This window comes from Eutrigla gurnardus, assembly GCF_963514095.1.
Source record: "Eutrigla gurnardus genome assembly, chromosome: 8".
In the NCBI taxonomy this organism is placed as follows: Eukaryota; Metazoa; Chordata; class Actinopteri; order Perciformes; family Triglidae; genus Eutrigla; species Eutrigla gurnardus.
The window spans coordinates 19305720-19317560 of record NC_139922.1 but is presented as its reverse complement, the minus strand read 5'-3'; the positions used below and the strand labels follow the sequence as shown (position 1 = coordinate 19317560).

Genomic DNA, 11841 nt, shown 5'->3' with positions numbered 1-11841 from the left:
ATATCAAAACATCAATCATTCCTTCTAATATTGCAAATCACATTGCAAGTTGCAAAATCAGTCAAAAGATCTATTTTTTAAATCGTTCAGCTTTACTTCATAGGTCAGTAATTCCATTGTAGCATTCATTGATTAAATGTCTTCATTTGCAACGGTTTTGGACATTCTGTTTTAATGTTAAAATTAATATTTTTTAAATAACACCAATGATAGACATGATTGTGTTTCAAATAGGAAATATAACAACATTTTTTCTTGAAGCTGTTTTAGTAAAATGTGTGCCAATTCTGCCCAAATCCAGGGTTCAGGATGGAATAATGCTGCTGCAGCATTCAGTTAACAGGTTCAGCTATGCTGGTTGTCTTACCTGCTTCCTGAACCTTCTCTACTGCTTTGGTGATTTCAGCTTTCAAAGCCTCCGTCTCGTCTGCAGACACCGAAGCAGCCACAGGAACGACTGTAAAGAGACGGCACAACGTAAACAAACACTCTCTAAGCTCATTAATCCTCATGCTTCCGTTACTGTCCGCTGACGTCCGGGGGCGATACTCGCACACTGAACTCGGCCTGGACTGACCTGTCAGTTGAGCTACAGCACTGGCTGCCAGGGCCTCGGTTGCCAGGGTGACGATGTCCTCTGTTGTGACGGTCACTATGTTGATTTCGCTGTCGGAGGTGGATGTCCCTGCGCACCCATCGACCCCATCATCTGCGCTGCCCTCGGCTAACACCAGCCGCTTCATGCCGGCCTTGCCTTGGTGGACGGTCTTGACGTGGGAGCGCAGGTTGTCCACCCGGTTGAACCCTCTGCCGCATTTATCACACAGGAAAGGTTTCTCCCCTGAGACGGCAGGGCGGAGAAAAGAAGATTTAAAGGTGGGAACTCCGCTGGATGCGAGTAAACTTAACAGGAGAGAAAAGATCGATTCCCAATTTCCTCCATTACCTTCAAGTCCTGCAAATATTTGAGACTAATTCTGTCCTTGCCTGTGTGGATGATAATGTGCTTCGACAGGTCTCCGACGTTAACAAATGCCTTGTTGCACATCTGACACTTGTGCGGCCGGACATTGTCGTGATGCCGGATGTGATTAGCCAGTTGACTGGACTGCACGAACCTATCCAGACAGAGACATGAAATACATCACTCATTCTGAGTCCTGCACATACCCTGGGATCGCATTTTAACGGTTAGTTCACAAGAATGACAAAAGAAAAAAAATACACATTTTTTCTCATTTACTTCTAGTGTTCTCATGTTATATTTCTCAAGTATTGCCCCAAGTGAATGTGAACAGCGAGCCTTCTGTAGCACAGATTTATCTGTTTGCTGACCTTTTGCCACAGCGATCACACACGTAGGGCTTCTCTCCGGTGTGCTGGCGGACGTGAGCAATGAGTGAGCTGGCCTGCGTGAAGGCCTTGCCACAGATAAGACAGACACAGGGCTTCTCTCCTGTGGAACATAAATTACAGTCTCACCAATGTGCGATACAGATCATATCCACGTGGGGTTTCAGATTGAGAAACGACTCTATGCTGCTTCCGCATGTCTCTTAATGTCACAAAACTACCTGTGTGGATGCGTTCATGCCGCTGCAGAGCTCCGGGGTCGCTGAAGGCCCTCTGGCAGTGCATACAGATGTACGGCTTCTCCCCACTGTGGACTCGCAGGTGTCTCTTCAGATTTCCTAAAAAGCAGATAACGTCAGACAAATGTTAGGCCTCAGACCAAAGACAACTACAGACATCTAACTACCTTTAGATAACACGCAGAAAAACTGAAAGCAGCTCAAATTGTGTTTGCTTTCAATAAATTGCCAAGAAAACTATTACTGTATTTGTTAATGCATTCTTTTGAATGGTTAAAATACGATTTAAATACTTGAAAAAGGTCAGTTTCAGGAGGTGAATACACAGCTTCCATTTCAAGGATCTGTACGTTTAAAGTCTAAGCTCCATCTCTATGTTACAGGTCAGTCTGTGTGTGAACATCACTGGCTGTATCTTACTCACTTCATGTGAAATGTGTGGAAAAAGCTGCAAATCCTCCATTTGAGAGAGTTAGAATTCCAGTTTGTTAAGTTAACAAGTTAAGATCACTGTATAACAGAGGTAAACTAAAGAAAACATGGTCCGTTCTATCTGCTTACCTGAGGTAGTAAACTGTTTGCCACATTCTTTGCACTTGAGAGGCCCATCTGTGATATGGATCTTTAAGTGAGCCTTCAGATTTCCGGGCTAAGGAAAACACAAAATCAGGGCAATGCTGGTTAACGCACTCAAAATCTCAGTACTCAGTAACTGTATGTATATGTGGTTACCGCGTTCAGGTTTTCTACAGTTCAGTTCTGACACAAAACCTCCACAAACATGTCGTTACCTGGTTGAAGCGCTTGTCGCAGTGTGAACACTTGTTGCCCTTCTCCGTGTCGTGCGTCTCCAGGTGTCGCATCTTGGCGGTGGGGTCGGAGAAAGACTTCTCACAGAAGTCGCAGTGGTACGGCTTCTCGCCGCTGTGCACCAGCTGGTGGCGTTTCAGGTTTCCAGACGTGGTGAAGAGCTTGCCGCACACTTCGCAGCTGTACCGCGCCTCGCCCGTGTGCCGCTTGCGGTGGAGGTTGAGCAGGCTGATCTGCCGGTAGCTCTTTCCACAGGTCGAGCAGCAGTATGGCTTCAGGGGGCTTGGAAGGCAACAGGGCGGCAATTTAAGATAGGAACACGACGGGAAACTGAATGTCTCTGAATATAACGATTAAAAAAACTCACCTGTGTGTTTTCTCGTGGGCTTTACAAGCTGCGGGGTCAGAGAAAGCCTTGTTGCAATCCCGACAGCTGAACGGCTTCTCTCCTGTGTGAATGCGCATGTGTCTCTTGAAATTACCCGTGTGGGTGAACTTCTTCCCGCAGTCCTGGAAGGAAGAAAATGTGTCGTGAAGAGTGAGCTGACCAGACGCTATAATGCTAAAGATTTTGATGGAAATGTTACTAAAATTTGCCCCTGAACTCCCTACGTCACCAAGATTTGCAGAAAAGGTTCCCAGCATCGCCAACCTTTCCATGTTTGATGCAGATATATTAGCTTTAATGCCTATATAGAACGTATAAGGTTTGTTTCTACTTTCATGCACAAACAGCATTACACCTGACAAAATGTAAACGCCAAAGTAAAGAAGTTACAAATTGTAAATATATTCCGTTACTTCAGTTCCTCACCTCACATTCGTGCGTCACAGAGCTGTACGGCTTTGACTCGGATCGGCTGCTCATGGATCTCCCGTCTCGGTCGCTACCCGCATTTGCTCCTTCCCCCTCCTGGACAACCTCATCATCATCTTCTTCTTCTTCTTCAGACCCCTCCACATCATCATCATCATCCTCATCCTCAGCTTCCCCACCACCAGTCTCCTCACAGTCAGTCTCTTCAGTCAGTAGATCCACTTCTGCCGTCACTGCCACGTTCTCCTCAGGTTTGCTCTTTGATGGGCCTTCTTCCTCCGAGTCGTTGTCTGTGAGGGTGACAATAGAGAACTCTTTAAAATGACATACTGTCTGACATCTTCACTGGAGGTTTCAGAAAGCCATAATATTATATGTCCATAATATTTCTGCATGATGATACTCCGTGCTCAGAAGAAAGGGGTGTGTTTTAAGTCGATACTGCAGAGCAAACTAGCTCGGCCTGCTCACCAGGTGGGAAGTTTCGTCGAGGAGGTTTTCTGATTCTTCTCCCCCGAGAGCTCATGTAGGACGAGCTGCCAGCAGATCTCGGCTGCGATTCTGTAAATAGGCAACTTAATTAGTAAAAAGAGCAACACTTGTGGAAGACATTTGATTCAATAATAGGTGCTCACTGGGCGTGTAGTCAGCGTCAGAGGGGTCGTCCCGAAATCCAGGTGCATCTGGTGCAGCACTTTCTTCCTCCGTCTTTACAGATATCTTCTTCTGAGCACAAACGGGGGAGGTTTTGGTGGGTCGTCCTCGGCCTGAGGGGGCGCTGGAAGAAACAGTCTGTTGCGTTTCAGCGGAGACGTCTTCCTTTAAAGCGTCCTGATCTTGTGTGGGCATTTGTTCTTCTGCGGGGGTGCTAGGACTCTCCTGTGTTTGAGACGCCACCTCTGCAAGGTCACCCTCCAGTTCCTCTCGCCGCTCTACTTCACTTCGTTTCTCTTCTGGATTGGAATTAAAGACAAAATTGGAAAGGTTTCCTTTCTTAATGGAACACAGTGGACAATTTAATTTCATGGACAGCATTTTAGAATTTAATTAAAAGGTTGAATTTCAAGTGACCAGAGTAGATCGATCCATTTTGGACAGAATGTGGATTTCATTAAAAATGTATCATAGTCATCATGTCAGAGAAATACATTTAACATTTGATGAATCAATATAACAACCTTTGTTATAGCAACATTTAGTGCTTGTATAATTGAGGGCACAGATTATTGAAACAGTTCAGACATGAAAATCAAGATTTCGATTTATCTGGACTCACCAACGGAGAAATCCAGTGTTATGAGGGACGGAGCTGGATTTGCCATCGACTGGTATGCAGAGCATGCATTTAAAATTTCTTGCATCTGTAGAAAGCTTGCAACAGCCAACACGTCTTCGACATTCTGTGGACTTAAACTCAGCTTGGCTGTGTACATAAACTCCAGCACCTGACCTAAACCTGCAATGACAATACATCAGGTTTGGTTATACAGCAGGAGTGGTGGCGTTACTACTATTTAAGTAAAGCACTGGAAGATGACAAAACAAATTAAACATGTAATGTGTGATACGTATCTGATGGGGAAACCACCTGCTGCATTGCTGATGTCCAGATGCACCACATCCTTCTGGTCCAGGAAGAGGGTGCGGAAATAGACACTGCAGGCCGCCAGGACGGCTTTGTGAGCCTTGAAGTCCACCCCGTCCACAACGAAGGTGCAGTCGCACAGCAGGCCCTGCCTGCGCTGGCGATTCAGCTGCTCCAGAACCTTTCCGCTGTGCCATGGGAACTCCATCCTCCCGAAGGCTCGAGGACGGTGGAAGAGGCCGGCGAGCAGGCAACAGGCTCTGTGGACAGCCGACACGTCAGGGGTCACTCTCAAGGGTCAAAAGGTCAAAGGGCGGAGGATGTCGTGTGTTGTTCAGAGTGTAAAGCCCCTGGAAGCAAATCTGTGATATTGGGTAATATAAATATTGACTTGATGTGACGACGGCTCCTCCCCGAGCAAAGTACAGCAAAGAATATAATAATAACAGCATGATAACAGTTGACTGGTTTGAGCGATGTGTGTGTGCGTAATATGAAACAAAATACAGAGGATCAGCCTTCAACATTAATAAAGATCCATGGAATTAAAACTGTACTGTAGTCAGTATGGATAGTTTTCTTTAAATGTCCTTTCCTTGTTTCAATGTAATGAAACACTACCTTTGTTAGACACAAATAACCAAAGTGACATGTAGGTGTGTCTTCCTTCGTGTTAATACAACTACTTTTATTTATCGTGTATAACGTGTGCTGGTTTGTGCTATACTGTTGGTGAATGACAGAGTCTGCGTGTACATATCAGGCTGCTTTACAGGACACCACCAGGAAATACGTTACGCGATACAGATATTAAAAAAAACTGAACCAGAATGACACTAGAAATTAGCTTCAACCGATGTCATGATGGCCGTACGATTATATATCGGAGTTAAACTGGAAATTAAGTTTTGTAACGCTTTTTTTTGTTGTTGACAGTTTGGTTTGACAGTGCAATACATCGATTACAATTCCTCCATCCTTGTAGCTTTGTTATCAGGGATTAATTTAGCGTGCCTTGACATACATGTAGTGGAGGGACAAGATGGCGGACCGACGCGTCGGGTTTCTCTTCATCCCTTGTTTTCTCGACTAGCTCACTCGTTTCGCTTCAAACGAGCGCCATTTTACTAGAAACGAACTCCAGACGTACCTCCTCCTGGTTGCTTCTTCGGTCCGGGTTCAAGCGGCCGCTCGGGCGGCGACACGGAGCGTTTTGCCCAGTTAGAAAAAAACAACCCAATCGAGTTTTTCGGTGATCGATCCTGCCCCGTTAACTCCATCCAGCGCCATCTTCCTCTCTCTGATCGATTGATAGGGACCGGCCGGATGTATCACAGGAGCACGCGCAGTGTGAACGCGTGTCGTGCTGACGACGACCACGGGGTGGCGCAACGGGCTCGAGCTCTGTGGTCTACGTTATTGATAATAATAAAGATTTTCTCATCGACTCAGTGACACACGCACACCACAACCACCAGCAGCAACGTATTAGATGGTATTAAACTGGTTTGGAGCCATTGGATGAATGGCAGAACTGTATTCAGCATTTAGTCTTATCTTTAATGTTAAATTAAAATTCATAAAACCGGCTTTATTGTAAGTCTACTGAATACCAAAATAATGTGTAGGTTATTATAAGGTCTTTTGAGAATAATGATGCAGAACCACTTCCAAAGCACTCTTCAAGGTGACATAAAAAAACATAATTTCAGGCTAGTTAATTATAGTAGGCCTACAATATTATGGGCAAAATTTTGTTGTTATGTGGTCTTACTAGGAAGGAGAATAAATGCGAACACAGTTAATTACAGCCACATGACAAAGGCGTCGAAATGATTGTGCTTGAATAGAGCCTTATTCTTCTCTTGTGAAAACAGGACAGATGCCTCATGAAAGCATCATCGCACAAAAGACTGAATAGAAGCACCTTCTACCCTCTAAGCTTAGTCTCATATTGATTTTGAGAGTAGTGTTCACTGCTTACCCACCTTTATTATATTTCTTTTATTATATATATATATATATGTACATTCAAAATTGATTGTTTATTCATTGACATATTTAATAAAGACAGCGATTGTTGAATGCTGGTGCTGCGCTAAATATTACATCTTGGAGAGGGTCCCAAGTTTTTAATACTGAGGTTTTGTCTCCCCCAAGAAAGACTCCACAACCATAATTTAGAGCATAAACCAAAAGGAGAGTTTCCTAAAAACTACCTTTTATATTTTCAATTAACAGTTCTTCAAATTAAATGCTAAATGGTGTTTAGTTCTTTTCTTTTTTCAAGAAGTAAATAATGAATCAAATGTTTAAATACCCAAGCAGTTTAGCAGTTAAACAATAGAATAAAAACTCTTCATTGGTTGCTAACGCCAAACTCCAGGGTCACGCCTTCAATGAAAATAATTTGTAATGCCATATGTCAGTCAAAAAAAGTATAGATTTCCAGATGTTTATTGTCAAAGCAGGATCATTTTATTCACACAAATATACAATAACTTATGTGGCAACCATCAATTTTAATTAGTCTTCTATTTTTGTATTTGTGTGTGAAAATGCTGTACATGTCCTACCCCTGTCTCAACATGCTACATACAGGTTTGACCTATCGCCGCCGTGCACGCTGAACTACCTCAGAACAGAAGTGAGCATCAACGGGCACGGTTGCAGCCATGGAGGGAGGACGCGGCTCTAAAGTAGAATGGTTTAAGTGAAGACAGGAAATAGAGGAAGTAGCGTAAAAACACAAAAAGTGAGAGGTTTGTGGCGAGGGGGGCGTGTCCCTCTCTAGATCTTGATCTCGGTGCGGAAGGTCTGTGCCAGCTCGTGTTTGGCCGGGTGTCGCCGTGCCGTCACCGTCAGGGTCCCCTCGGTGCCCAGCGATGACGTCACTGAGGTGGGGTCCACATCCTCAGGGAGCTGACACTTGTGTGTGAAAGTGTTCATGACCGAACCATCCTGGGCCAACTGCCAAAGACAGAATATTAGTGAGTGGTGACATAGATGAAAGGGACTCGTCTGCTCCACGGGCCCTAGTCTAATATAGGATGTAGTCATGGGAACACTATTTGAAAGACTGATGTTATACATCCATTCTAAAAAAAGAAGGTTGCCCACCTTTTCCGCACGAACTTCAATCTGGTTGTTGGATGTGGTGACGATGACATCTTCAGGGGAGAAGTCTCGCACGTCCACTGTGAACTGGTACGAATCCCCAAGAGTCTTGATATTTCCAGATCCACCTAAACCCGGGACAAGATGAGAGAGGATGTTAGGGGGAAACAGGAGCATGTCTTTCTTTCTTTCTTTCTTTGCATGCTAAAGACGGGGAACTCATATCTTTCTAATCTGATAATCGTGGGCTGATGGTGCAGGTGTTGTTCCATTAGAGATCGGTTACACGCAATTTACAGGCGGACATTGATTTAAAAGATTAGACCATGTTATTAATTTTCAGTTATTTTCATTTTATGCCAACTAAAATCAATTATTCAGCTTTCCCAGTGGCTGATGAAGTGGCTGAACTTGGTAGATGGTTATTTACTGAGGAGGAACTGGATCTTCTCTCCTTCCAACAGTATATTCTATACTGTAAACTACTGCTCTCCTCATAAAATGGTCATCACTTCGTTGTTACCTGGACCAAGCTGGCTGATCTAGCACGGCTCTGTGTATTTCCTGGGAACGCGATTAGGCTTAAAAGATCAGTAGGGGAAAAAATATAAATAAAAAATTATTTGTTTTAATTGACCAGCTTTGTTTAGAGCAAATACTTGAAATGTATGACATACTGTTAACAAATGGCTACGAGAATTCTGAACGTAACTTTCTTATTTGTGGAACAAAGTTCAAGACGTTCTGATTAGGCTCTCTGTGGGTAAACCATAGGTTGGAGTCAGCATAATTGGCATGGTGGTATTCTTATAAAGTATCACATTATCAAGTAGTTCAGATATGCATAATAAGATCTGATTTCAGCATTCGTTTTTTTTAACAACTACCAAGAATGTTCTTTTCTTCCCCAGCCAGTTGCTAATTGTGTCTCTGTTTCGCAAACAGATTTATCCGACCAATTTCACTAAAATATGCTGCAGAAAAATAAAGTAGATGGAAGTGGAAAACCAAAAGAAGGAGATAAAAGAGTCGAGTGAGACCTCTCTGTGTGTTTATCGCTATAAATGTAACAGATATTGATTAGGGCAGCTTTAGTGATCTGTTTTGTCACTAAGCATTATGGCAGTAACATAGAACATATGATACAAGCCTGATCTCTCAGCCAGTGTCTGTCCCCAGTGATTCTGAGCTCACTGAAGAACTAATGACCTCACACACAGACTGGAAATGAGTGTGCGTGAAATATTAGCTCTGACTGCAGGTTCGCTTGACTGTGTGACATCATCCCAACTGTGTGTGTGTATGTATTTGGTGTGTACGCCGGTCACCGGGCAACCATCTGGTCATTCCTTATGCAGGCGTCATTGCAGATACTCAGCGTGTGAGGTCACACCGCTGGCAGTCAGTCCAGCATTCCCGAGGCTCACTTGTGCACGTGCACGCGCATCTGTGCTTGTGCACGTGCACACACGTACGCCCTGCTTTCCCTCGAGTTGCACCCAAACTCGGGGCTCCCGTACTGCACCTATAGGATACCCACAACGCTTCCAAAACAATCTCTCTCTTCCCCTGACACACGGGCCACATGGCCTCCGAGGCCATTTAAAGGTCAGATGTCACACATTAACACGTCTGTGCGTGAGCTGACAGAACGGTTCACACCGGCCTGCTCACATGATCGAGCCTCAGGAGGAACCAGTTACTGTAAACTGTTGATGTACATTTTAAAACACCCAAACACCTGAAAAACCCGAAGAGAAAGCTTCCATTCTTACAAAGCGACAACTTTTCTTTTCACCCTTCGGTTCCTCCATCAAACCATACACATTAACAACATCAGAGTCCCCTTTTCTTAACTCAGTCCTGCCTGTTGTCTCCCTTATTTGAACTGTCTCCTCAGATGTGCTTTATGCAGAAAAAAAACCCCACACACTTCAAAGCAGATATACATCTACTTTACAGTCAAAGCTGTCTCTTTAACCAGCTCTTGCTATTATTTTCATTCCACTTTAACATAGAAAAACAAGTTACAAAGACCTGAAAGTGCTTCCAACTTACTGGAAAACGCCAACGCGTCGCTCCCGGGCCTCATGAAGGAACCAAAGTCCTCGGCGAACAGTCCCCGGCTCTTCTCCATGTATGGGTTCCCAGAGGATGAGGACGAAGATGAGGTCTGGTGGAAACTACGCTCCGATCGATAGGCAGAGGAGTTGGTCGCACTCATGGATGGCTGAGAGTGCTGGGTGAGGCAGAGGAGGAGAGTGAAGGGAGGGAAGAGGGAGGTGGAGAGAGGTTGCTTCTTCTTGTGGTGGACTCTGGGACCCTTCCAGAGGCTTAAACGTAATAAATAACAACTCTTCTGTCTTTCTTCTGTTTTTTTCTATTTGTTTTTTTCTCTCCTTTGTATTTGGTCATTTATTATCCCACTGTCCAGCAGCCAGCCAGCCTTGGCCCTTTATATACGTACGGGGCCGGGGCGGTGCGAACGTGTGTCACAGCTCATCGGGAAAGGGTAAGTGTTCTATATTTATCATGAGACACACAGAGCGATGGAAAGAGGGGTCTGTTGTTCGAAAAGGTTCTGGGCATCGAAGGCGCTGAGGTTAACGGCAGGCGAGAGAGTGGGATATGATAGAGAGAGATAGAGCAAGAGCAGGGGGCGAGGGACAGGAGGGGGAACAGTTGTCATTTCAGACACACCATCCCTGAAATAGCTTCCCACTCCTCTGTTTAACTGCCTTCCTGCACTCCATCGCTCATCAGTCTGTTCTGCTTCGCCTTTGTCCCGAAAACACTCACACGGCCATTAAATGACATTGTGTCCAATGTGTTCACACCACGGTTTCATTTCATTAGAGATGTTTTTTTGGTCATCTGTTCATATGAACATCCCCAAGCACACAACATTAGCACTGAATGACTCACTGAAAAATGGTGTTTTTCTCCCGCCTGGTGGAGAGAGGAGAGTGAGCTGAAATGTTAAAATAAAAGGAGCCTCGCCTCTTCAGAGGATAAGTTGAGAGCAAAACAAAGATGGAAAGAATGTGCTCGAAAACAAAGCCGTCAGAGGGAGCAGGGGACTTAGTAGTGACATTGCTTTGTGGCTATTAATACCCGAGCACAGGCCATCATGATTAGAAAACACTCATTGCTCGTCCTCTCTAGTTGCTGCTGACATCTAATCCATTCAAATCCATTAATGGGCTCATTGACAAAATGTATTTGTCTTCTGCTTCACATTGATATTAAATATTCCTCCTCACAGACGTCTCGAAATTGAAATTCGAGTCTGCAGTTCAAATAAAACTTTTTTATCCTTTCCATTTTTTTTAATCTTTTGTTTAGAAGCCATGTTTGAAAGGTTACCCACCCATTACAAAATGACATGAGTCATATGTGCCTCCAGTCTTATGGGTATAGAGCTCAGATCCCCCTGCTAAAGTCTAAATCCAGCCCAGCAACTCACTGTGTTCCTGCCACAGAGCCCCCCCCCCCTCCATAGTTCACTCATGTTGTTGGTTCGTACTGGCCTGTCATTCAAAGTTACACTGTTTAGCAGTTGTCTTTGTTTTCAAATCACGCAAGGAAATAAGGTCAAATACTAAAACCAATGGTTCCAAACCTGGAAGTTGAATCTCCCAGAGGGGTTGAAAGATAAACTTGAGGGGTCATAAAATGCTAAGCAAAGAAAAAATTGATGAAAATAATGCATTTTTGCAAATTTTTCTATGCATTTACATTTACATTTAGGTCATTTAGCAGACACTTTTGTCCAAAGCGACTTACAATAAGTACATTTGTCAAAAGAAGGAAACAAAGAAACCACAACGTATCATTGCCGATAAAGTATGCCTTTTTATTTTTACTGTGAAATACTGGATAGTTACTGGTGTTGGTATCAAACTGACCCATCTGACCCA

General features: G+C 44.1%; 2 protein-coding genes across 4 annotated transcripts in view; both read right to left on the bottom strand.

Annotated features, from left to right (window-relative positions):
* The window catches only part of zbtb17 (zinc finger and BTB domain containing 17), a 7505-nt gene extending 1397 nt beyond the window's left edge, over positions 1 to 6108 (bottom strand). Inside the window, exons 1-14 of one of the 3 annotated variants that reach the window (XM_084015334.1) lie at positions 5955 to 6108; positions 4808 to 5166; positions 4496 to 4675; positions 3855 to 4172; positions 3691 to 3780; positions 3217 to 3509; positions 2770 to 2912; positions 2384 to 2684; positions 2154 to 2241; positions 1575 to 1691; positions 1336 to 1456; positions 988 to 1118; positions 578 to 841; positions 368 to 457 (exon numbers count right to left, since the gene is read on the bottom strand). In XM_084015334.1, the coding sequence (XP_083871460.1) occupies positions 368 to 457; positions 578 to 841; positions 988 to 1118; positions 1336 to 1456; positions 1575 to 1691; positions 2154 to 2241; positions 2384 to 2684; positions 2770 to 2912; positions 3217 to 3509; positions 3691 to 3780; positions 3855 to 4172; positions 4496 to 4675; positions 4808 to 5012 (2341 nt within the window). In that variant the 5' untranslated portion in view covers positions 5013 to 5166; positions 5955 to 6108. The remainder of the gene's footprint in view (positions 1 to 367; positions 458 to 577; positions 842 to 987; positions 1119 to 1335; positions 1457 to 1574; positions 1692 to 2153; positions 2242 to 2383; positions 2685 to 2769; positions 2913 to 3216; positions 3510 to 3690; positions 3781 to 3854; positions 4173 to 4495; positions 4676 to 4807; positions 5167 to 5954) is intronic. The other 2 variants (XM_084015333.1, XM_084015335.1) reach the window with 2 other exon arrangements.
* Positions 6109 to 7497: 1389 nt separating this feature from the next.
* On the bottom strand, positions 7498 to 10325 carry hspb7 (heat shock protein family, member 7 (cardiovascular)). Its single transcript, XM_084015455.1, has 3 exons — positions 9980 to 10325; positions 7925 to 8049; positions 7498 to 7774 (listed from the first exon to the last, which is right to left on the bottom strand). Exons 1-3 carry the CDS (start codon positions 10143 to 10145, stop codon positions 7595 to 7597), a joined length of 471 nt encoding a protein of 156 aa, XP_083871581.1. The 5' UTR covers positions 10146 to 10325; the 3' UTR covers positions 7498 to 7594.
* Positions 10326 to 11841: the final 1516 nt, after the last annotated feature.